General features: G+C 57.1%; 1 protein-coding gene across 1 annotated transcript; it reads right to left on the bottom strand.

Annotated features, from left to right (window-relative positions):
- Nucleotides 1-10160: 10160 nt before the first annotated feature.
- On the bottom strand, nt 10161-24648 carry OSBPL7 (oxysterol binding protein like 7). Its single transcript, XM_070393314.1, has 23 exons — nt 24506-24648; nt 23042-23195; nt 22813-22938; nt 22533-22586; nt 21831-21944; nt 21370-21480; nt 21139-21256; nt 20425-20528; nt 19978-20070; nt 19763-19895; nt 19594-19688; nt 19350-19445; nt 18513-18650; nt 17828-17921; nt 16816-17063; nt 16503-16640; nt 13444-13507; nt 13247-13325; nt 12042-12186; nt 11785-11929; nt 11575-11701; nt 11308-11430; nt 10161-11157 (listed from the first exon to the last, which is right to left on the bottom strand). The coding sequence occupies exons 2-23, from the start codon at nt 23114-23116 to the stop codon at nt 11049-11051; spliced, it is 2529 nt and encodes an 842-aa protein (XP_070249415.1). The 5' UTR covers nt 23117-23195; nt 24506-24648; the 3' UTR covers nt 10161-11048.
- Nucleotides 24649-25410: the final 762 nt, after the last annotated feature.

Below are 25410 nucleotides of genomic sequence, written 5' to 3'. Positions count from 1 at the left end.
TTAGCCAGGTTTCTCCGTGTGTCTGAGGTGGGAGTCCCCGCAGCTCCAGGACCTTTCACTGGGAAAGAGGGGTCAGACATGTGATACTGTCATGAACTTGTGTTCTGTCCATGGAGTGCCCAGCGCTGGAGCCGGCAAGAGATCCCTGCGGGTCAGAAAGAACTGGAACCTGCGCGGAGGGGTAGTGAGCGGCAGAGCCCAGCACAGCCCAGAATTAGAAACCTGAAATCCTCAATGCATCCAAACGAACATTCAAGAGGTGAGATAAAGAGGTTTGGATGTGTAAACCCTAAGAGAGGTTAACACCCACAGACTGTCCCTGAAAGAATAATTTGAAGATGAGCTCAGGAAAGATAAAGCATTTTTAAAAAGAGAGAGAGAGAAAGACGAGGTAAATAAAAAGTTGAGGGCAAAGAAATGAGTATTGTGCCCTGGCCGGGTGGGTCAGTGGTTGGAGCGGTTTCCCATACCCCAAAAGGTTTCAGGTTTGATCCCCATTGGGCGCCTGCGGGAGGCAATGGATCAATGTTTCTCTCACATTGATGTTTCTCTCTCTCTCTCTCTCTCCCTCCCTCTCTCTCTCTCTTTCTAAAAACAATAATAAGCTGGAGAACACACCTCAGGTGATCTCAGTGCGGGAGTAGGCAAGGGCCATGCTCTTGAGAGAGGATGACAGTGGCAGCTTGTTCAGTGCCGGCCACACTCTCTGTAAATCCATGCAATGGAACAGATGATGAATCTGTTAAGATAAATGACGTAGTCATGGATATGTACTATATCTTCTTTGAACCTAGTAGTATATCTTGCATAGATGATAGATAGGTATCCAAGCTATTCTATTATGTGGAGATCGGCTACAGCGTTTGGACAGGGTCAAGCCTCGGACTAATGAGAGGGCACAGTCCTCTCATGGCCACGTGCAAGTCCCAGCTTGGAGGGCAGAGCCCTCCCAGCACAATGACAGCCAACAGCTGTAGTTGTGAGCTTGAACCTGTGGTCCGAACACGTGGCCCCACGCACCTGAGTCATGTGGGCTTGATAAAGTTCAGGTGCATGTAGTTGAGTAGGACCGAAACCCACGAGAATGTTGTAAACAGCTTGACCACGCCCTTACTTTGCCTCGTGGAATCTGGCTATAAAACAAAGACACGACATGTAGTCTGTGGCGCTGTCTCTCCATCAGAGAGGGCAGCATCCCACCCAGACCCAGCTTTCTTCTCTTGTCTGTCTTTTCTAACCCTTCACCGCCCCCTCTCAGGGTCACCCACCGAACCTGGCTGAGTTGGCGCGGCACATAAGGCGCCCAGCGTGGGGCTGAGCATGCCATGGCCGTGCCGGCTCGCCACACTATTAGGTGCAAACAGAAACAAAATAAATAAAAGGGAAGTTGCGGAAGACAGTTCACAGAATGCTTGCTGTTTTAAGATGTATTTTCATATGTAGTTTGGAAAATCATCTGGTGATGGCACCAACACAGGATTCAGCAATTGCACTCCCAGCCAAGTGAAAACACGCATTCACAAAAGGTTTGATAATCGTTCATTCTGGGGGGTGAGAGTTTAGGAGCTCGTTGTATGTCCTCCCCACATTGTCTGTTTTATATTTTCATAACAAAAATGAAATCCTATACAACAAGTGGTTATATTATGAAGATCATGAATAGCAAATGGAACCTTAAAATTTCCAGGAACATAATCACACATGATGCAAAAATTGCTTCTTCTCAAGTAGCAATCAGGTGGAAGTGCTTAGCTCCAGGAATGAAAACAAGAATAAAATACCAAAGCAGCAATTCGGATCAAATCGTCTCATAAAATGGGAGAGTGACAAAGCAGTATTTCTAAACTGTCTATATTATTTTATATAGTGTCATTCGCAATAGAAAAGTGTAGTAAGTTGAACAATTTACATATTTTCAATAGTAACAAAAATGTGGGAGATAGACCAAAAACTTGCATTTCTTTGGGTGGCCCAAATCTTCCAGCACCAGGTAAACACAGCCTTAGGCTTAACTCTTTTGTCAAGATTCCTTTCAGTAATATGATCAATCCTCATTATCTTTTATATTACCTTTTGGTGCATATCAAGATACATGTGGCATATACTTAGGATTTAAAGTGTAATATTAAAAATAAATGAATCAAACACAAATTAAGACCCAAAACAATACCAATAATTTTCCATCTACCTGTGTTCCCTTTCCCTATCCAGCTCCCTTGGTCTCTCCCAGAATTTGCCATTATCCTGAGCTGTGAGTCTATTACTGTAATCCTTTGTTTAGAAATTTTAACTCCAATGTCCATATACTCTTATCCCAGGTACTATTTAGTTGTGCTTCTTTTTGAGTTTCGTAACTCTTGTCCAGGCTCCTTGGGATTCTAGTCTACTGGGCTCAAGACAGGATGTCTCTGACTTAATTTCCTCCAGGGGGAGGTGTGGACAGAAGAGTTTGGACCCACAGTTCTTGAGACTGGAAGCCATAAAGTCGCTGTAGCTAATTTCATAATTGGCATCAAATCTTTCCAACCGGTTTGGCAGGATGGTTTGTGAGTTGTCAGCACCCTGGACAGATCAGGGTCATCTCAAGCATTTTGCAACTTTTTTTATTTTTTAAATATATTTTTATTGATTTCAGAGAGGAAGAGAGAGGGAGAGATAGAAACATCAATGATGAGAAAAAAATCATTGATTGGCTGCCTCCTGAATGCCCCCCTCCACCCCCGGGCACTGGGGATCGAGTCTGCAAACTGGGCATGTGCCCTTGATGGGAATTGAACCCGGGACCCTTCAGTCTGCAGGCCAATGCTCTTCCCACTGAGCAAAACTGGTTAGGGCAAGTGTTCTGCTGCTTTATAAAAATACAGAAGAAAATATTTTTATTTTCTTTCAGTGCTCACTCTAGCAATAACAAACTTTTAAGTCTATTTTTTAAATTGATTTTAGAGAGAGAGAGGAAAGGAGAGAGAGACATTGATTTGTTGTTCCACTTATTCATGCATTCATTGGTTGATTCTTTTTTTATATTTTAGGAACTTGTGGAGATATGAGGTATTTTTTTAAATATATTTTATTGATTTTTTACAGAGAGGAAGGAAGAGGGATAGAGAGTTAGAAACATCGCTGAGAGAGAAACATGGATCAGCTGCCTCCTGCACACCCCCCACTGGGGATGTGCCCGCAACCAAGGTACATGCCCTTGACCGGAATCGAACCTGGGACCCTTGAGTCTGCAGGCCGACGCTCTATCCACTGAGCCAAACCGGTTACGGCATCATTGGTTGATTCTTGTATGTGCCCTGACTGGGGATCGAACCCGAACCTTGGCATCGTTGTACCAATTTACAATCCCACCAGCAATGCGTGAAAGACCTACTGATCTATACCTTTCCAATACTTCATGTTATCAGTCTTTTTAATTTTAGCCTTCAGACAGAAATAGATTTTGAGAATTAAGAAGGGGATATAAGTTACTGGGTTAATGAAAATAATTATGAGCAACACATATAATTATGTACTGATATTCTTGGAAATGTGGATGAAATAGGCAATATAAATGACAAAATATAAATGACAAAAATCCACTAGAGAAGAAAGGAAAACAGTAATATTTTGATTAATATTGAAGAAATAAAAAGTATTACCCAGGATGACAGAAGGCAGATCTGTGAGTGCGTCTGCTGGGCTGGAGGGTCTGGGAGTGAGTGGTGAAGGTTGGTAATGACTGGACCCCTGGGGCCACGTCTTTGGTAAAACTTGTCAGAGCGAGAGCGTGTGCAGCCAGGCCTGACACCACTGCGTTAGGTCTAATCATTTCATGTTTAGTCATTTAGCCTAAAAAATCAGATGAAGACACTGCTTCAAGGATTTTTTTTTAAATTGCTGTGTTATGGTTTATTTAAAAGGTTATACATCGAAACCGCCTCTTCTCCAGTGGGATGTTATGCAGACTTTAAAAATCATGTTTGTCTGTTATTTTCTAATTTCCCAACAATGAACAATGCGTTATTTTTAACGGCGGCGAAGGATGTAAACAAACAAACAAACAGTGTTATGTTGTCCTTTTAAAAGAGCTACAAGGAGAAACTGACAACCGGAAAGGGAACGTGGTCGTCCCCCCCCCCCGCCCCCCCCCCCCCCCCCCCGCCCGCGCACGGGGCCCTAAGTCATCCTGCCTTCAGCATCCCTGCCCCCGCCCCTCCTGTCCTCAGCCCTTGGGCACTCGGGGCCCGTGCTGCCCTCTCCATCCTCCCCTCGGTCCGGGCCTCCTTTTCCAGACGTTCATCTCGGGACACGCCCTGTACCCACTGAGATGGAGGGAGCGAGGGGTCCAGGCTGTGGGGAGAGGCCGTCCAGGGTCGGGGCGCCCTGGGGTGCCCGTGTTGGAGGAGGACCCGCAATCGCGTGCATGGCGCGCGCGGGGACTCCAGCAGCCCCCTCGGCGCGCTCCCGGCGCCGGGGTCACCGAGCCGTCCCTCCCGCATCCCAGCGGCGGACGCGGTCCGGGACCCTCCTGCCCCGCCGGGCCCGCGCTCCCCGCGTCCCCGGTCCTCGGGCTCCGCCCCGCGGCCGCCCGGCGGGCTGCACCCGAGCCGCGGACCCGGGTGGCGCGGCTCTGCCCCCGGGGCTCCTGCGCCGCCCGCCTCCCATCCCGGCCCCCCGCGCCGGTGCCGGAGCAGCGATGGGGACGCCGGGGGCAGGGACCCACTTCTGCTGCCTTCACCGTTGTCTTTGCAGCCTGGCCTCCCGCCCTTCCAGAAGTTTCTGGCCCCTTGAGCCAGTTTCTCTGTGTGTCTGGGGTGGACGGGGCAGGCAAGTCCCATAGTCCGAGGCTCCTTGACCGGGGAGGAGGGTCCATCAGCTGATCGGGGTGGGGATGCTGTGTCCCCGCTCAGGGACTGATGGCGGGGCGGGGGGGGGGGGGGGGACCAGGAAGATGAGGGGTGCCTGGCCTCCCCCATGTTTTGTGAAGGTGCTTTGTACCCTTCTTTTCTTGGCTAAAGCGCTGCACCCACACTGGAGCTCTGCTTCCCTCCGGGGAGCCCCCGCTGGCCCCCCTCCCCACTCCCTCCCTGTCCCTTTAAATGCCAGCTTCCCTGTCAGCCTTCATCCAGGAAAATCTGTTTTCACCACTTTAATGTCCGACGGTGTGGATGTTCGAAACCCTGCTCCCTGACTGGTCCAGCGTTCTTTCCTTTCTCGGTTGATTATAAATACACACCCACCCGCAAAGCCACTCTTCATTCAGAAAACTCAGGGAGTTGGGGGTTATAAGTTTTTCCAGCCTTTTCACCCCTTGCAGACTAGGCGGCCCCCTCAGCTCTTCAGTAGCTAAAATTTTAAACACACAATCTCTCTCTCTCTCTCTCTCTCTCTCTCTCTCTCTGGTGCTGTTTGGGGTTGGAGGGCCCGCAGTAGGTGAGGTGAGAACTGAATGCCCCCCCCTCCTCCTGTCACCATTGTTGGGCTCAGGGATTTCCTCGGCTCTTCAAGCTCTGACCTGAGCTCCCCCAGGGAAGCAGGTCCCTGGCTTTCCAAACAGGTGTGGCCCGTCTCCTGCCTTTCCCAAGCCACCTGGAGGGAGATGTGGGGCCGCTAAGCCCACAGTCCTCCCCTTGGCCCCAGGCCTGCCATATCCCCCGACCGGAGCCAGGAGTCCAGGTCTGTGCTCGGCTGCCCCAGGGCCCCTGGTGGGCAGACCTCCTGTGTGTCCTTGGACTGGACTGAGCTGGGCTCAAGAATAGGGCTGTGGACGCGGGAGGATCAGAGGACGCAGGATGATCAAGGCCAATTTGCCACACGCGTGCGTGCCGGCGAGGACGCGGCAGTATTGTGAGGTGAGAGGCCCGTTGCCTTCTGCGTGCGAGGGCAATGACGACCTGATTATGTTGATGTAGCCCGAGCGGCACCAACTGGCCGAGGCCTCTCCTGTTGGAGCGTGTACATAAGTTGCCACTGACCAGCCAGTTTGGGGGCTGCTTTTGTGCGGCTGCCTTCCACTTGGATGGCTCCTGTGGTAGCAATGGCTACTCGGCCTACAGTTAAGTCTCTCCTATGCATGCCTACGACTTCTCATGTCTCTATCTAATACCCGGCGTCCCAAGGAGCTGTGTTCCCAATAAGGGCCCACCTGCCCAGCTGGTGTGGCTCTGTGGTTGAGCGTCAACCTAGGAGCCAGGAGGTCACAGTTCAATTCCCGGTCTGGTTGTGGACTCGATCCCCACTGTGGGGCGTGCAGCAGGCAGCTGATCAATGATTCTCACCATCGATATTTCTATCTCTCTCTCCCTTTCTCTCTGAAATCAATAAAATATATTTAAAAAAAATAGGGCTCACTATTCCTGCCTTAGACTAGACTTGAGCACGTACCACCCCCTCCCACCTCCCAGTGGCTGGGAGGTGGCCACCACCCACCCACAGCCGCTTGGGGCCCTTCACACTCTGTCCACAGAGCAGTGACCCACCCTGACCAGGTGGGAGGGTTTCTAAGAAGTCATCGGCCCTCCAGCAGGAAAGCCCCTCACAGCTGGGCCCCAGCAAGAGCAAAACCAATCTGACCATTTCCCGCTGTTGAGTTGGCGCCCGGGCTGGGAGACGATGCTGGTCTAGAAGGCACAAGCCACAGAGGGCTTGGCTCCTGTGGGCAGAGGTGTTGCTAGTCTCCCATCGCTGTTTGAAAAAGAACTGTGCAATTCTGTCTACTTGAAACCCTAATTCTTAAAATACATGGAAGTTGAACCCAGGCTGGTGGGTCAGGCTGTGTGTTGCTCTGAGTGGAAAGAAGTTGCGGGGGGCGGGGGGGGCGGGGGGGGGGGGGCGGGGGGGGAGTGGAGGAAGGCTGAGAACCTTTTTTCTAAAAAAGATCCTGAATGTGCAGGCTCTGGCTTTGCTGGGATGGGTTGGGGTTATTTCTGGTACGTGGTGTCAGGGCAAGTGTGTTGGGTTTTGTGGGGAGCGGCTACAGCGTTTGGACAGGTTCAAGCCTCGGACTAATGAGAAGGCACAGTCCTCTCATGGCCACGTGCAAGTCCCAGCTTGGAGGGCAGAGCCCTCCCAGCACAATGATAGCCAACAGCTATGGTCGTGAGCTTGAACCTATGGTCTGAACACGTGGCCCCACGTGCCTGAGTGATGTGGGCTTGATAGAGTTCAGGTGCATGTAGTTGAGTAGGATCGAAACCCACGAGAATGTTGTAACCACGCCCTTACTTTGCCTCGTGGAATCTGGCTATAAAATAGAGATGGCTTGGAGTCCATGGTGCTGTCTCTCCATCAGAGAGGGCAGCGTCCCACCCTAGACCCAGCTTTCTTCTCTTGTCTGTCTTTTCTCAATCCTTCACCGCCTCCCTCTCAGGGTCACCCTGGGCCGTGCTGGTGCGGCATAGGTTCTGACTTTAACACTCTGGAAACTGTGGAAATATGGCCCTGTACCCCACCCCAGGGTTGGGGAAAGGGAAGAAAACTAGGGCCCTGGCCAGTTTGGCTCAGTGGATAGAGCGTCGGCCTGCAGACTCAAGGGTCCCAGGTTCGATTCCAGTCCAGGGCATGTACCTTGGTTGCAGGCACATCCCCAGTAGGGAGTGTGCAGGAGGCAGCTGATCGATGATTCTCTCTCATTGATGTTTCTAACTCTCTATCCCTCTCCCTTCCTCTCTGTAAAAAATCAATAAAAAATATTTAAAAAAAAGAACTAGGATTAGAAGGACCTGGTAACTCAGGAGTCCCCTCTGTTCTTGCCAAACCCCAGAGAAAGCTCAGCTTGCTCTTAGGATATCATCAACCCAGAGCAGGGCCTGGGGCCTGCTGCTGCCGTGGGGTGGGGTGGGGTCCGGGGCTGAGACAACTAATGAATTCAGGAGCCTGGGCCCCTCCCCTTAGTCTCCTCTAAGATACAACAGAGGCCGGATGTAGGAACCAAGAGTCTGAACAGAGAGAGAAAGCACTTGACCAAGACCACATAGTTTTGAAATAGCGGCTGGGCTCAGCCTAGGTGGTGGGGGAGTGGGAGAAACCGCAGCTTGCCCTGTTCGCCAGTCCCTTCTCCTCGTCCCTCCCACCTCTCCTTAAACACACACGGATCTGGGGGGTGGAGGTGGAGGCCCAGACCTGACCCAGGATGCGGGGTGTGGGGGTGAGCACTCTATGCCAGAGGGCGACAGGGACCAGAGTTTTCTGCTGGTTGAGTTTTGACTTTTCCTTTATATGGGGTGCGGTTACGGTGTTTTGGCCAGGATCAAGCCTTGGACTAATGAAAGGACAGGGTCCTCTCATTGCCACGTGCAAGTCCCAGCACAATCATAGCCAACAGCTGTGGTTGTAAGCTTGAACCTGTGGTCCAAACACGTAACCACGTGCCATGTGATACAGTTCAGGTGCATGTAGTTAAGTGAGGTTGGAACTCACGAGAATGCTGTAAACAACGTGATCACGCCCGTACTTTGCCTCGTGGCATCTGCTATAAAATAAAGACATGGCTTGTGGGCGCTGGTGCTGTCTCCTCATCAAGGAGCAGTGTCCCACCGAGACCCAGCTTTCATTCTCTTATCTGTCTTTCCTTAATCCTTTCACCACCACCACCCCCTCCCCCCCACTGTTTACCTTTGGCCGCAACACCTTTAGGCATTCCAAAGCAATAGATATGTTTGAAGCAGTACAAGGTATCATTTTTCTCTTTTAAAATCTCACCCTGAGCCCTAGCTGGTTTGACTCAGTAGATAGAGCATCGGCCTGCGGACTGAAGGGTCCCGGGTTCGATGCCAGTCAAGGGCACGTGCCTAGGTTGTGGGCTTGACCCCCAGTAGGAGATGTGCAGGAGGCAGCCGATTGATGATTCTCATCATTCATGTTTCTATCTCTCCCTCTCCCTTCCTTTCTGAAATCAATAAAAATATTTTTTTTAAAAACAACCTCACCCTGAAAGCCAGCATTGCAATGGGGGTGTCCGGGGCTCCGAGGCTACTGCAATAGTAACCTCCAGGCAGGTCAGGGACAGCCTAGAGCCGTGGTTCTCAACCTTGGCTGCACATTAGAATTACCTGGGAATCTTTTTAAAAATCCTGATTTCTGGGCTTCCTCTGGAAATTCTGTTTGTTACTAATGTTGTGGCCTCACCCCATAACAAAGAAACAATTTCCGGAGGAGGAGGCCAGAAATCAGGATTTTAAAAAGATTCCCAGGTGATTCTAATGTGCAGCCAAGGTTGAGAACCACTGGCCTAGAGACAGAAGCAGTACACGCAGGCTGTGAGGATTCAGGGAAAGAGACAACCTCTGACTCGGCGGCGGTCCCTGAGCAGATTGCCCTCTCGTTCGCGCACCTCGCCCGGCGTCCTCTGCAACCATGTCTGACAAACCCGATATGGCTGAGATGGAGAAATTCGATAAGTCGAAATTGAAGAAGACAGAAATGCAAGAGAAAAATCCACTGCCTTCCAAAGAAACGATTCAGCCCTAACTGGTTTGGCTCGGTGGATAGAGCATCGGCCTGCGGACTGAAGGGTCCCAGGTTCGATTCCGATCAGGGCATGTACCTTGGTTGTGGGCACATCCCCAGTAGGGGTGTGCAGGAGGCAGCTGATTGAGGTTTCTCTCTCTCTGATGTTTCTAATTCTCTATCCCTCTTCCTTCCTCTCTGTAAAAAAATCAATAAAAAAAAACCAATTCAACAGGAGCAAACAGGCGAATCGTAATGAGGCACGCGCTGCCAGTATGCACTGTACATTCCACCAGCATTGCCTTATTTTACTTCTTTTAGCTGTTTAACTCTGTAAGATGCAAAGAGGTTGGATCAGTTTAAGTGACTGTGCTGCCCCTTTTCACATCAGAACTACTGACAAGGAAGTCCGCTCCATCTGCCTGGCTGGCTGGCTGGGAAGGGGGACAACTTGCATGTTGGTGAAGGAATGAGCTGGGTGGGACGAGGGTGAAATCTAGAGTTAAAACCAAGCTGGTCCAAGGGGTCCTGCGGGCTGTAAAATGCAGTTTAACCAGAGTGCCATTTTTTTTCCAAATGATTTTAATTTTTGGAATGCACAATTATTTTAATATGCAAATAAAAAGTTTAAAAAAAAAAGACAACATCCACCTTCCAGCCCAGGTGAGTGGGTAGCTGTGGGCCCCTGCTGAGCTGGAGCGTGTGTTTAAGTGAATGGTCACAGGCCAAAGTTTGGGACAGTCTTTATTGAGCTTGGAATGCAGCAGTTCACCTTGGTGAGAGGCAGATTGTGTGGAAATGAGCAGCGACAGTGGCGGACGCCCAGGTCCGGGCCGCATCGGGATCCTGCTCGCCTGCAAGCAGTTCTCGGGCACACGCACACACGCACACACACTCACACACTCACGCACACCCTCACACACTCACTCACACCGGGTGGCTTGGAGCGGGGAGCCCTGCCTGCTCAGTCTGCTCCCGCCCCTTGGAGAGGCCCCGTCTGGCTGGGGGTGGGAGGAATCCTGAAGGAAACCACTTGAGATCAGGGCGGAGAGAGCTGGGAGCGGCAGGTGTTTTGCAGTCTGGGAGAAGGGGATCCAGGAGGAGAGAGATGGCAAGGGACCGAGCAAGGGGAGTCGCGGGGCCAGGGCACGGGAGATGATGGAGGGGGGCTTGGGAGGGACGGGGTGGGAGAAAATGTCAGGTGTGTCCTCTCCTTCACTCACCCCAACCACACAGCTGGGGCCAGAGCCCTGGGCATAGAAGGCCTGGGGAGCATCCAGGGGTCCCCTGTGTCCTAGGAAGGCGCTGAAACAGGGGAAAGATCCTGGAGAGCCTAGAGTCTCCCCCAAGTCCCCCAACAGGGAAGAAAGGGGGTGACAGAGCAAGAAGCGTCTTACATGCCGGTTATGGGGGCAACGAGCCTGGGGAAGCACGAACCCTGTTCTCACCCAAACACGGGCTGGGGCTGGGCGACGGCTGAGAGGCAGCCCCTCTGGCCGGCAGAGGGGAGCGGGCCAGAGCGGGGGGGGGGGCGGTGGGGGGGTGGCCTTGCCCGTGTGTCCGTGGTGGGAATGGAGGCAGGAGGGAGGAGGAGGAGCCTCCCGCCCCCAGGGCCGGGGCTACCAGAGCACAGCCCCGTCGAGGTTCCCATAGCCCGGCTCGGCCCGCAGCCGCCAGTACGTGTTGTTCGTCACCCACCACTCCTTTCCGCTGCCATCTGTCTGCCGCCTGGGGGAAGAGAGCCATGGAAAGAGAAGAGTGACCATCCAGGAGGAAGGCCGGCTGGAGACGCTGCCTCCCAATGCGGCCCCTCTCAAAGCGGGAAGGGGCCAGAGGGGAGGACAGGGGAGCCACGACCGCAGGGCGAGGGCCCAGGACCTGAAGAAGCGAGCCTGGTGGACGATATTGTTCTCCTCCATCACCCTGCGTCTGTCTCGCTGAAGCTGCTCGATCCTCCTCTTCTGGGCCTCGGCGGCCTGGATGTTCCCCTCCTCCAGGTACCTGAGCGTCCAGACCGCCATCAGTGGACCGGTCCCCTCCGGGCCCCCAAACCCGAGGCCCTGAGGCAGCGGAGGGCGGGAAGGACGCAGCCCCAGCTCCACTTGGAGACCCACTTGGGGGAGGGAGGAGCCTGTCTGCACTGACCTCTGGTCGGGCCGGAGCCGAGTGTCGGTGGAAGGCAGCGACCGTCTCAGCTCTGCCGTCAGCTCATTCAGCTCCAAGGCAAACTGGGTGAAGCCGAAGTTTCGCTCATGGTCTGGGGGCATGGAGTCTGGGGGGAAGGCAGGGGCTGGGGCAGGTGGACTTCCATAGCTGCCCTCACCCTGCCCAGTCCTCCCCCATCACCCCACTTACTGGGTTTCCAGATGCACTGACCACCAGGCAGGGGGCCCCGGTACAGCCCCTCGTTCCACTTGCCAAAGAGCCGGTGGAGGACGCGGCCGCTCCGGCTGAACACGGCGCCCTGCACCTCGTGGATGTTGGAGCTCCAGTACTTGGCCTGGGTGGGGTGGGGTGGGGGCAGGTGGCTTAGGGAGGGGTTCCCTTCGCTTCCCCCAGAGTGAGCCGAGGGGGGCGGGGGGCAGCCCGGAGGGGCAGGGGCGCATGCCCACCTTGCAGAAGGTGATCTTGCAGTGACAGGAGCTGTCCTTCGTGTTCCGGATGAGGACCTCCCCATAGTGCTCGATCCAGCGCTGGCCACTCAGGATGTTGTGAATGCAGGACGTCACCTTGTTCCACTCAAAGTGGTCCCCAAACCTGAGGGAGACGGAGCACGGGAGGGCAGCGGGCCGGCTCTGAGCCGGCGCCCCGGCTCTTTGGGGGCAGGTCACATGGGTCTGTGAGAGAAACCCTGGGGTCCTGGCTCTGACTCTGCCGTGAAGGGTGACTTACTTACAAAGCAGAGCGGCCTTCCCAGAAAATATTCAACTAGCACATCTCCACTCATTAAGCTTGTGCCTAAGTCAAGCTTGTCAAACTCGCGGCCAGTGGGCCACAAAACGAGGCATGTGACCCCCCCCGCCCCCCCGCCGTGAGTTCGACATGCTTGGTCATAGAGATTTTTAAAAAAAGACACAGGCTGTGCCCTTGGATGCCAGGGACAGTGGTGGCTCTGTTCTATTACCCTGTTTACCTCCCACTTCTATCAGTTACTCATTACTCTTACTTTATTTAAATATATATATTATTTCAGAGAGGAAGGGAGAGGGAGAGATAGAAACAGACCAAGCCCGCAGCCCGGACATGTGCCCCGACCGGGAATCGAACCGGGACTTCCTGCCAGGCTGCTCTTTCTTTATAGAAGAGGGAGCTCGAGGCGCAGAGGCGTCAAGTCCGTTTTGCCACTAAGTGGAGAACCAGGGCTCTCAGCCAGAACTTCTGACCCCGAAGCTCAGGCCCTCCCTCCCGCTCCCCACAGGCTGACTCCTGGCTGCAGGCCCCACCTGTAAAATGAGCTGGATGAGGATGTTTCAAATGTGGTTTGTGACCAGTTCTGAGATCATTTAGGTGTGTGTGTGTGTGTGTGTACATGCGTGTGTGCATGTGTGTGTTCTGGCTTGAAGTCTCCAATGCATTTCTTACTGTGAGTCATGGTCAAAAAAGTGTGAAAGCCACTGCATCAGATGACGGCGATAAGCCCTCCCAGCTCTCCCGAGCTAAGCTGCCTCCCCTTTCTCTATTGGAAACTGCTGCAAATACAGGGGCAAAATGCACAGTCACTGGCCCACCCCAGGCAGCTGCAGGCCAGACCTTTCTCTCCAGCGGGCGGAGGATGGCCTGTGGCTGCGCCTGGCTGCCCAGCGCTGGGAACACTCACCTGGGCAGACTCACGTTCACTGTCCCCACAGGCACAATCTCCAGGGATTTCCCCCAGAACTTGTTCTTCCACTTCATGTCTGGAGTTGGGTTGGGGAGGGAGAGGGACAGCAATGAGAAGACCAGAGTGTCCCAGCCCCTCCCCCATCCGCCCTGCACCCTCCCCCCCAGGTCCACCCTCCCATGCCCCCTCCTCACCTTGCCAGAAAACGAAGTTCTCAGACTCCGCATGGCACGCCGAGATGGGGGGGTGGTGGGAGACCTTGGGGAGCAAGGAGTTCTCTTGAGGCTGCCCTTGAGGCCCCCGAAAGTCCCTCCCCCCCCACCCCCCATTCCCCTGTGAACCAGAAGAGCAGTTAGTTCCAGGTCTCTTTCCCTGTGACCCTTGGCCACCACCCAAATTCCATCATTTTCTCTTCGTCCACGAAGCTATGTTGTCCCTTCTCCCTCGCTCCCTGCTGGAGTCCTCTCACCACCCTGTCTATGGTGCCCTCCAGAACCCCTGCTGAGGCCTATAAAGTTCTCTCGCAGGGACAGGTGGGGACTCCATGGTGCCCTGCTGACAGCCAACCCTCCCAGGAGGACCCCTTCCCTCCCCTTCTCCCCAGCGCTGATGTCATCCTGCAGCCTCCACACTACCTGGAGAACCCTGACCTGTGCCCACACCTGGACCCTTGGACTCCGGTATCCCCAGCCTGCTGTCCTGCCTCTCTGCTCATCGCTGTCACCTGGAGCTCCTGCCAAGACTCCCGGCCGCTCTGCTCTGTCGTGGCCTGTCAGCCAGGGCTTCCCCTCCTTCCCACGCAGCTGCGACTCCCCCACCCTCCCAGGCCTCTCACCTGACCACCTGCGGCCACAACTCCCAGCACCTGCAGACTCCTCGGTGCTGCCCGGCTCCCTGCTCTCTAGACCCCACCCCTGTGTGTCACACAGCACATGCTGAGCAACCTCAAATCCTACAGCGCATCTGCACCGGGGACCTCAGCATCACCCAGTCCTCTGAGGGCCTCCACCCAAGCCTCCCCTTCAAGCCACATTCACCCCATAATCAGAGGGAGAACACAGCAGGCGACTCCTTCCACCAATTTACGGGCTCCCGCCCCGACCCTCTGCCAGGCCAGGGCCCCTCTCCTCCTCACGCTGCCTCCCGCCCCTTCCTGCGGGCCCCCCACGCCTCCCATCGCCCCTCTCTCTGCACTGCAGTCTTTCCCGCTATATCTCTCTTTCTCTCTGAATAGAAATATGTCCTATTTCTTCCACCTGAAGCAAAAGTAAACCTGGCCTCTCTAGTCAGGCGCATCTTTGCTCGCGCCGGCGGAAAGCAAGCGCGGGCCGCAGCTGCCCCGCGGAGGGCCGAGGCGGGGGTCACTTTCTGCTGGACACACGGCTGGGCTGTGGGAGCTCGTCACCATGTTTTCAAAAACACTTAAAATCTAAACAAACACACAAAATTGCCGCAACCCTTTATCTCCCGCTCTGGCTGCCACCGTCTTTCCTTCCTCTTTTCCTTCATGGTAAAATGTTTTTGAAATAAGCCTGCACTTCTCTCTCTCTCTCTTTTACTTCCACTTTACACTCACTGTAACCCAGCTGCACCCCCAACCTGTGTCTATCTCCCTCACCAGGAAGCTAATGACACCCCCCAAGTCCAGTGGCCCCACCCTCTTCTCCCCATCTCCCTGCACCTCAGGGCTCCTCTCCCCTCCCCCCCCCCCACTCCCAGACCCTTTCTGTCAGCAGTCGGGGACTTCGCCTGCCATCTAAGGGGTGACTTTTCTGAGGACCTCCAAGCCCAGATGCCCCAGGGCCTACGGGACGTCTCCCCTTCGAAGTCAAGCCCCGTGGACAGGAGTCTCCCTAATTCAGTTACCTCCCTCCCATACACTCCATCTCGCTAACTGGCAACGCCACACACACACACACACACACACACACACACACACACACCAAATGCCCAATCCGAATTCCAGACCAGACCCCCTCAGACTTCTCCCTCTCATCAGCCGCCTTCCCTGCTCCCCATGCGTAAGAACATCCTGTTGACCGCTGAGTCCTGTCAAGGGCAAGACATAAATAGCTCTTAACCCCCCCACCCCGGCCACCCAGTCCAGCTGCAACGGCCTAAGTGCAGGTCCTCATCAGCTCCAGGGAAAGGGCCGAAATGCCCTCCTAATGGCTGCTCTGACCGTACACCTCTGCCTGGATGCTCTTGACAAAGCGTAATTCTGAGCACGTCTCTCTACCACTTAAAATCCTCCCCATAGCCTTCAGGACTTAGAAACAACCAACCCCTCCCTACCTTCACCACCTACAGGGCTCCTTGGGTCTGGCCCGCCTTGTCTCCCAGCCCCGTCCCTAACGCCTCCTAAACGTGCTCCATCCGTTTCTCTACTGTCTGGAACATCCCGTCCTACCCACGCCTGCGTACTCCTGGTGAACTCCAATTCATCCTTCAAGACGTAGCTCAAGATCACCCCCTAGAGTCGGGGTGGGGAACGTTTTTTCTGCCAAAGGCCGTTTGGATATTTCTAACATCACTTGCTTAATATAACTCACTTAATATAAATTACAGTGGGGCCTTGACTTACGAGTTTAATTCGTTCCGTGACGGAGCTCGTAACTCAAATTACTCGTATGTCAAATCAAAAGTGAACGAGCGAGAAACGTGATGCTGGGCTGATGTTGTGGCGTTCACTGTGACGTTCGCAGCGCCAACTAGCGGTGGGGTATCTGAAGCTGGCTCGTAACCCGAATTTTAGCTCGCAACTCAAAGCAAAAAATCGGCCGAGAGACGGCTCATATCTCGAAAAACTCGTTAGTCGGGACACTCGTAAGTCAAGGCCCCACTGTATGTTGCTGTGAAAAAAGCTCCTAGATTTATTGAATTTCAAGTCCCACCTGTGGTTGCCTTGGCAGGGCCAGACCAAATGATTTTGCGGGCCTTATACCTCCCTCGGGCCGGACGTTCCCCACCCCTGCCCTAGAGCCTGCCTTCCCAGGCAGGGGTGCTGAGTAACCTGTGAGCTCCCCTGATCCCAGCTCTAGAGTGTGGCACAGTAGCCCCTTGATTCAGTCCGTCTCCCACACTCAGAGGGGGCTCCTTCGAGGAGAGCCCTCTGTGCCGCCATCATGTGGCCCAGTGGCTGGCACCGAGCCCACTGCCCGTGCCCTCTCCCAGGCCCTGGCCTCTCTGAAGCTCAGGTGCTTCCCGGCCCCGACCCCCCGTGAGGACAGCCCCCTTCTCCAGGGGCTCACACCTGCTCACTGATGAAGCGGAAGCCTCGGTCAGGCCGCTCACACTCGTAGGTCTCCCCCAGGACGGGGTTGAAGGGCTTGCAGCCTGCGCGGTGGTACGTGGAGGAGTAGGCAGAGACGGCAAAGGCTGCGATGTACACCTGCAGGGGGACGGGCGGGGAGGACGCCACTGGGGTGGGGGGATCCGAGCAAGGGCTGGGGGCCTGGGGTGGAGCTTCGGCAGCAAGAGGACAGCGCAGCCAGGGTTTCTGGGAGGCAGGGGCCCGCGGGGTGGGGAAGAGGCAGCCTGGCGGGGCCAGGGGCGGGTGGGGGTACCATGCGCTCGCAGGGGTCGGCGATGCGGCTGGCCTGGTCCAGGAGGCTGCTGTACTCGAGCTCCTCACAGAGCCGCTGCAGAGTGTTGAGCGGCTCATTGAGCTGCACGGGCATCGACACCTTGGACAGGTCCTTGCCGATGTTGTTACGCAGAATGTTCCACAGGCTCACGTCGACCCCAGGCCCACTGGCCGCCGGCAGGCAGCGGCGACGGGGCGGCCCCAGAGCTCTCCCTGGAACACACACCCCTGGGGCCCATCCCAGCCATGTCACTCGCTGGCACCCAGACACGGCAGGCCCATAGCCCGGCCCACAGCCCACTGCCTCCCACCCCAAGTCCCAGCCTGGACTCACTAAGGGGGCAAGGTGGCTGGGAATCTAATTATTTTATTTTTATTTTTTTAATGTATTTTTATTAATTTCAGAGAGGAAGGGAGAGGGTAATAGAAACACCAATGATGAGAATCATCAATCAGCCGCCTCCCGCACGCTCCCCCACCGGGGATCGAGTCCACAATCCAGGCATGCGCCCCCCTGGGACCCCTCTGTCCGCAGGTCGATGCAGGATCTAATTCTTGACATGCTCTGGGGGGACCCTGTACCCCAGAAACCCTTTCCGAGTCCCCACCCCTGCCTTCTGTTCCTTTCATAAACGTAGAAGCTGACGTCAGGATGTAGACTATTCAGCCCATTTTACAGATGAGGACACAGGCTCCAGCAAGTCCAAAGCCTCACTGCTGAGAAGTGGCAACGTGGGGTCTTCTCCGTCTCTACAGGCCCTACCTGGCCCTTTTCAGAAAACTAGAACGGAGACTCGCCCCAGACCGGAGCCCGTCCCACCTCTGGAGCCACTCCTGGAACATTCCAGAGCTTACGGCTTAGCCTTCCTCACCTCCTGGGTCACCTCTGGAGTCAGCACCCAAAGACACCAGTCACCACAAGGGACTGCCTCCCCGAGGGGCCTGGGCTGTGGCCACCTCCGCCCCTCCCTGCCCAAACCCCTGGCGGGCACCTTTCTGATAGCGCTCAGCTCCCCTGAGGTCCAGCACCTCCTCGGACAGGCTGGTGGTGATTTCACTGACGCTCGACTCCTCCTCCTCTGAGCCCTGGGCCGGGACAGATGACAGGCCGGGCAGACTGGGCCTCCCCCGGGCAGCTGGGCAGTGCCCAGGGCCTGGCAAGACTCTGCCCAGCTAGCCCTTTGGTGGGAAGGGGAAGAGAATATATTTGGGGAGGTATGAGCCCTAAGACACTGCCCCGAAGGCCTGGCATACCTGAGGGAGGGCCTGGCCGTATGAGTGGGGGAGGAGGCTGTGGGGGGACAGGGGTTGGGGGGGAGGGGGGGAGAAACTCAGGGACTTGGCAAGACACAAAGGGAATGGAAACTGGGATCACTAAGATTCGAGGGTGTAGGGTGGGGGTCAAGGGAGCCCCGGGTCTGAAATGGGGTCACAAGAAGATGGCTGGGGTGGAGCTGAGGCAGCAATTTCAGGGGAACCCAATGGGGATAAAGTGCGTCAAACTGGACGAAGGTCCCCAGCAGAGATCTGTGATCAGGGCCACTCAAACCTATCAGGGCTGTCCGTGTTCCCAGAATAGCAGAAAGGACTGGGACTCCGTAGGTTCTATTGTCTCTGCATCCCACCCCTATACCCGCAGGGCCCCCAGCTCTGCCTGCCAGCTTCCGCCTCCCTCACCTCGTTCTCAGAAGAGCTGGCGGAGAGAAGCACCTCGCAGGCATCGAAGAACTCCGTGTGGGAATCCGCGAGGGACAGGACGCTGCTCTGGGACAGCTGGGGCGTCAGCTCTCGCCCCTTCATGTACAGAGCTTCTTGCTGTGGGAGCAGACGGAGGTCAGCGGGGCCGGGAGAGGCAGGCAGGGCCCCCCAGCCTACCAGCTCCCCTCGGAGGGAGCATAACCGGGACTGAGTGTGAAACCTGTCGAGCAGGAGAAGACGGGGCGAGCGTAGTGGAGTGAACCCCAGCCTGGGGGTAAGGAGACACGGGTCCCACAATAACTGTTCACGCTTCCTGGGCACCGGCTCTGAGCCCGGCTCCAGGCCTTTGTGTGTATGAACTCCATCAGTCCTGACACGCACCCTCTGAGGTTAAGTGTCCTTATTACCCCCACTTTACAGACTATAACACTGAGGCTCCGGGTCACAAAGTTGGCAGGTGGAGGAGCCAAATTCAAACCCATGGAGGCCCCCGGAGTCTTGGCTCGGAACGCCTAACTCCCAGCTCACTGGTCCACAAGGGGGAGAGCGTGGGCCCCTCCATGGGACTCTTTGAGCCTCAGTTTCCTCATCTACGCCTTGAGGGAAGGAATCACCGCCTCACAGGCCTCTGAATTAAATGAAAGCATTCTGCACACTGTTAAGTAATGACCAAGAGGTGGCTGCTGCCAGTGTTTTACGTGAAAGGTGGGAGCTAGGATTTCTGGGCCGTGGCAGGTCTGAAATCCAACGGTGCCTTCATCCTGCTAGAACAGAGGGCCCAGGAGGAACGGTCCCCATCGGCCACCCGGCTCCTACCTCCTCGGGGTTGAGGGAGCTAAAGGAGTCCGCCGTGGTGTCCGAGGAGATGGACAGTGAATGGAGGCGCCTCGGGCCAGCGGAGGCCTCGGAGAGCTGCAGGGAGAGGGTGAGGAGACAGGGTCCCAGGAGGATACGGACTCTGCCTCGCACCCTCCAGGCCCAGATCTCTGACCACCCCCAGGCCTGCAGACCTCAGTCTCGACCCCCTCCCCCCACCGGCCACCCTGTCCCCAAGCCTCACCCCCATTCTGGACAGCTCGGAGCCCTGGTGCAGATCCCTCAGGTGGTCCCGTTCGGCGGTGAGGGCGGCCAGGACACTGCTGAGGGAGCTGTGCACTGCGAGGGCAGGGGTAGGCCGTCAGCGCCTCCTCCTCGCCCCCTGCTCCCACCACCCGCCAGCGCACACTCACCCTTTTGGGCCAGGGCCCAGAAACTGCGCTGCAGGTGGGCATAGTCTGGGGGTGGCAGCCCCCGGGGTCCTGAGTGGTCCCGGGACTCCAGGTACCGGGATAGGTTGGGAACAGAGCCGTGGAGACGACCCACCTGGGGGGAAGGAGAGGGGCTGAAGGGGGTGGCATCCTTCGGAGTGTCCCACCCCGGGAACTGGGGTCTACACCCCCCTCACCCGCCCGATGGTGTCGTCCTTGGCGAAGCTCTGTGTGCACCACATGCGGCTGGTCCGTTTGCCCTTCTTGGGTCTCTCCGTCGTCACCGAGGCCTAGCAAGTCAACGTGAGGGAGGTTCCCTCTCAGGGGGGGGGAGCAGGGGCAGCAGCCATCGAGCCGGGAGAGAGGCAGGGGGCCATGGAGAGGGCACGGGGACAAGCGACCTCCCAGAGAAAGGAGCCCGACGCCCTGGCAGACGGGAGGAAGGGTCGCTCCAAAGGGACAGAGCGACAGCCCCGAGGCAGCTGGTCATAGGAAGAGCGTAAGGGGGCCGGTGCGTGCCTCTCTGAAAACAGCAGTGACGTAAGGGGGCTGGGGACCTGTCCCGGGAAGTGATGGGATGGACGCGGCAAGCAGGTGGGAGCCCCCCCCCCCAGGAGCCTGCACCCGCCCTCCCTGGACCTCACCTGGTGCGTGGGGATCACAGGGGCCGAGGGGATGCGGTGCAGGGACTCCAGGCTCTGGAGGAGTCGGTGTAGTTCCTGCAGCTTCCCCTGACACTCCGAGAGCTCTGCGGGGAGAATGAATGAGCAAGTCCTCCCAACGCTGCCCGGGTACCCCAGAGTCTGTCCCCCAGCTTTCCTTCCTCCTCCCCCGGCAGCCAGGGAAATCCTGAGAGTCTTCCTCCCCCTGAGCCCGAATCCTGAGCCCACGGAAGCTCCCAGTTCCCACCCTTGGTCTGGCCCCACCCTGGATTCCCCGGGAAAGCGGCACCCAATCCCCACGGTCGCCCTCCCTCTGCTGCCTCACACTCTCTCGGGCCTTGCTTGGTTTGCACTCCCCTCTCCCGGGCCAACCTCACAGCCCCCCTCCAGGAACCCGATTCTAGAGCCCCACTCCCCGCATTGGCACTGCATCTTCTCTCTCATGAGGCCTGGCCCTGTGTCCTGCCTGCCCATGAGCCAGGAGCCCCACCACCCTCTGTAGGACTGGGACTCCCCGGACAGGGCCTGAGGAGACCCAGTCAGCTTGGAGGCAGAGGCTGTCTCCCCCATCAGACTGGGGCTCCCTGAGGCACGAGGATAACGTGTTAACATTTCTCCTTCTTGTGACTGCTGATGCCATGTCAACGTGACAGTGTGGGCCCTACCCACCGAGACGGGGCGCCAGGGGCCCCTCACCGTGAGAGCAGCGGTCTAGGCCATCACTGCCCCTCAACCAGGAGAACACCTTCTCCCGAGATCCAACCCCAGGTAGAGCTGAGGCACTGACCACTGTGGGAAGCTGGGCACCGGGAACCTGTGGGGCGAGTCAAGGGTCAGGAAGGACGGTGCCCACCTCCCTGGGTCTCCCTGTTCCCTGAGGCCGCCACACCTGAATCCCCGTGGCTCCTGCCCCAGGGCCCACCTTACCTTCCGGTGAGAGTTGCTGGGCAGCGGGCCGCGGGGCATGTCCAGGCGCTGGGCCAGGCGATGGGCACGCAGCTGGGCTACCCAGCTCTGGAACAGGTCCTGGGATTTGATCTGCAGACGTGATGGGAGGAGGAGGGACACATGAAAGGAGGAGTGCTTTCCAGGGCAGGAAGTTGGGGCTCTGGTCCCCAGGCAAGCACGCTCTCTCGCTTTATGTCCAGCTTCTGCAAAGGCCCCCGGCAGGAGATGGAACCCAGCTTCCCCAGTGTCCGAGCTCTGAGCTCTGTTTGTTCATCCAACAACCAGCAGGGGCGGTTTGCCATTGGCTATTGGACACAATGGGAGCTCCCTTCTTATCAAACTCAGGGACGGACCCTCAGCCCTTGTCCCCCTCTCCCGGGGGCCCCAGTGCCTCTGCCAGGCTGGGGACCAAGCCACCAACGGGCTCCCAGGGATGTCACCTTGAGGTGGTAGATGTTGTCTTCGGTGTCAAGGTCAATGCGCTGGGCCTTTTTGTTGATGGACATGACAGACAGTCGGACATCGATGGAGCCATGCAGCTTCCCCTTGGTGATCTGGGGTGGGGGGAGGGTAGTGGGGGGAAGGGGATGTTTTTAGACCCCTGGGCCACAGAGCCATCATGTCCCTGAGGCCACTTGAGACCAAGCAGCAGGTTCACCCTCATAACCAAGTCACAGTACCAGCAGGGACCTCGCTGTCGTCCTTCTGTGCACAGAACTCACAAGTCACATTCTGAGCTCCAGGGAGTCACAGAGCAGGGAAAACTACCCGCCCCCTCTCGGGGGTCCTCAAGGCTGAGGCATAGAGGGCCCCGGCTGCTTGGCCTTCAGCTCCGTCTTCCCAGCACCAGGACAGGACAAGGAGGAGGAGGATCAAGCTCCCCTCTCTTGGGCACTTTTGTGCCAGGCCCTGTCCCGAGGGCCCTCGCCAAGATGACAATGACCTTACACATGGGTGATCGCACTCTCCCGTCTTAGAGAGGGGGGAGCTGAGGCCCAGGGAAGACACTTGCTCAAGACCCCACACCCAGGAATAGTGGGCCTGGGACTCGGGCCTGCTCTGGGGCGTCCGGAAGCCCCCTGCCTGCCCCGGGCATTTTGGAACCCGATTCCCCCATCACCCCAGGCCAGGTCCTGACTCACATCTTGCCGAGTGGTCGCATAGCGAAGGATCCCGTCCTCGAGCACGAAGTATCTCTGTGACGTCACCCAGGAGGAACAGGACCCAGGTGACCAAGAGGAAGGGTGTGGGGAGAGAGCAACTGCACGCACGGATCTTTCTTCCCCTTCTTCACACACACATGCACGCGCACACACACACACATACACACACACACACACACACTCACACAGCATGCCCAGCCGCCTCCAGCATCCCCCATGCTGCCCTGAATCTGGCCCTGCCCTCTGCCCTGGAACCTACCTTGTGCCAGCCCTTCAGGGGCCACTTCCTCTTCTTGAGCAGGTGGCCCTCCTGCCTCTCGGGCATGATACCCTCTGCACCTCGCCGGCCCCGAGGCTCCTCCACCACCTCCCACAGCTCAGAGGCCTGCAGTCCAGGACAGAGTCGGGGGGGGGTGGGGGAAGGGGTACTCGTGAGGGCCCTTTGGGCCAAATAAAGCCCACCCCCTGCCTGCCTCCCGCCCTCAGACCTGCTGGGCGCTGCTGGACTTTGCGGACTGAGTGCTCTCGGACAGCGAGGGGGGACCCCGCTCTTGGAAGTCCATGGAGAAGGAGCGGCCACTCCCTGCTGAGGACTCAGAGCCGGGGGGAAGGGGAAGGATGTCGCCTTGTCCTGAGGGGGCCCTTGAAGCAAGAGAGAGAGAGAGACTCATTAGCTGGGTTCCTGCTAGCGCCTGCTCCACCGCCACCCTGTCCTGCTTCTGCTCCCGTCCCACCTCTCCTGGTCAGTCCTCCCCCACCCCGGGTGGGTCTCCCTGCCTCCACCTTCCCGCAGCCACTGAGATAGTGCAGAGAGGCAGGCAGTGCCCAGAGAAAACCAGGAACAGTCCACCCAGCCCCACCCTGAGCACACATTCCTGGGCTCCAGGAAACACTGGGAGCTTTCTCTGAAGGCTTCCTTGGGAGGATCGGAGTGAGGCAGAGGAGTGGAGGGAGAGGCCCCAGGAAAGGCCAGAGGAGTTCAGAGCCTATTCAAGCAAGATCTCAGCCAGCTCCTCCCCTTCAGGACCCCGCACCGCCACCACCATGGCCTCCTCCCCAACGCAGAGTCCCCCAAGCCCCTCACCCCAGCTCCCCACTAACTGGTCCCCATATCCTCTAGTTCTTGGGCTCCCATTTTCTGCATGGGGAAACTGAGGCCCGAGACAGCCCCCATTGTTCCCTGTGCCTCCTCCCCTGCAACAGCCCCTAGGATGCCCACCCCAGATGCTCAGTGTCCCCCAAAGCCTCTCCATCCCCTCTCTATCACCCCAGTCCTTGGGGGTCCTGACAAGTACCACCCACCCGGAGAGCAGGGGACCGAGCAGATGGAGATGGTGAGGACGTGGGGGGCGGAGAAGAGCTGGCCAAGAGCATGCCGAGGTCCGCACAGGTCCCCGCAGCGGTGCCCACTGGCGCCCTTGGCACCAGCTCAGGCCATCCTGGCTGCACCGGGAGATCAATAATGCATGAGGCTCTGTGTGTGTGTGAGACGGGGGAGGGGACTGGAGGGGCAAGGTTGGCCCGAGGCTGGGGAAACCGCTCAGATCTTCTGTGAAGCCTGTAAGCACCTGCGGAGTTGAGGCAACAGGGAACAGGGACAGGTAGGGCAGGGGTGGCCGGGGCAGGGGTGACTGGGGCAGGGGTGGCCGGGAGGTGGGGGCAGAGGGGCCCAGGCTGCCAGAGCCTGACCCGGGGGGAAATGCCCGCATTCAGCCGTTGAAAGTTCCCAAACTCTCCCAGTGATTGGGTGTCCCTGTGCCCTTTCCCTGGCCCCGTGGGATGTGGGATCCTGGCCCCGCACTGCTGGCGGCCGGAGGGAGAGGCTCTGTCATTGGAGGGTGTGGGGTCGAGGTGAGTCAGGTGAGTGTGCCCTGTCTCCACCTCCATGCCGGTCCCCTGAGCAGACCCGCCAGCTGCAGGTGGGAGGCAGGTCAGCTGACTCGGCCCCTTACCGCAGGGTCCATGGGCGCCAGTGCTCCTTGGCCCGCACGCAGCTCTGCCTCTGAGTCACCGTCTCCAAGTCGCCCGCTCCCTCCTCATGGAGCCAAGTGGCACCGGCTGCTGCAGGAACCAGGAAGGAAGGAGACCGAGGAGCCTCCCCTCTCGCCGGATCTCCCCACCTTCCCCTCCCCCGCTCTTCCTCCCGCCAAGCTCTGGGCAGCTGCTCAGCTCTGCCCCCCTGCTCCCGGGAGGACTCAGGGCTGAGTGACTCCCCAGAGCTGAGGCCTGGGAACAGGGGCAGGGACCCCACTGGGCACAGCTCCCAGGGATTAGAGAGGGCTGGGGAGCTGCTGGCCTCACGCCAGTGTTGGGAGAGGGTTTACTCAGGCTCGAGTTGGCCTTGACCCGTTAGTACCCACGTCCATTTTTTTTATTATTATTATTAACTCCTGCCTCTCGTTTTACATCTGAAAATAGATTGCAAAGTTTGGAGCCAGCAAAGGTATCGGGTTGATGGGGAGGGATGGATGGCCCTTTTAGACAGTGCCAAGAGCGTAGTCAGCAGGGCAATCAAGGCTCAAAAGAGCCAGTGGATGGCCCCCCAGAGGCTGCCACTGGTGCCCTGGGATGGGGGACTCCAAGCTCCTCTGCGGCGAGACAAAGCCCGCAGCCTGCTGTCCCTGCACCAGGAGCAGGGCAGGGGCGGGGACCAGCTGGCCGTTAAGGGCTGGCTGGAGCCCACTTGAGTCCCCTCCTTCTGAGCACCTCTGCCCTGCTGGAGTGCTCAAATCTAATTAAAAGTCGGCTCTTGAGAAAGGTCTAAACTCCACTGAAATGAATGTGAAACTGACTGACAGCTGTAAGTGCAGCGAAGCCTCTTTCTGGAAAGTGGGTTTTTAATGGTGGGGCCTCGGGC

Source organism: Myotis yumanensis, unplaced genomic scaffold (genome assembly GCF_028538775.1).
Source record: "Myotis yumanensis isolate MYYU_CA2020_CCGP unplaced genomic scaffold, mMyoYum1.0.hap1 SCAF_16, whole genome shotgun sequence".
In the NCBI taxonomy this organism is placed as follows: domain Eukaryota; kingdom Metazoa; phylum Chordata; class Mammalia; order Chiroptera; family Vespertilionidae; genus Myotis; species Myotis yumanensis.
The sequence above is the reverse complement of the archived record's forward strand: the minus strand, read 5'-3'. Positions and strand labels throughout refer to the sequence as shown.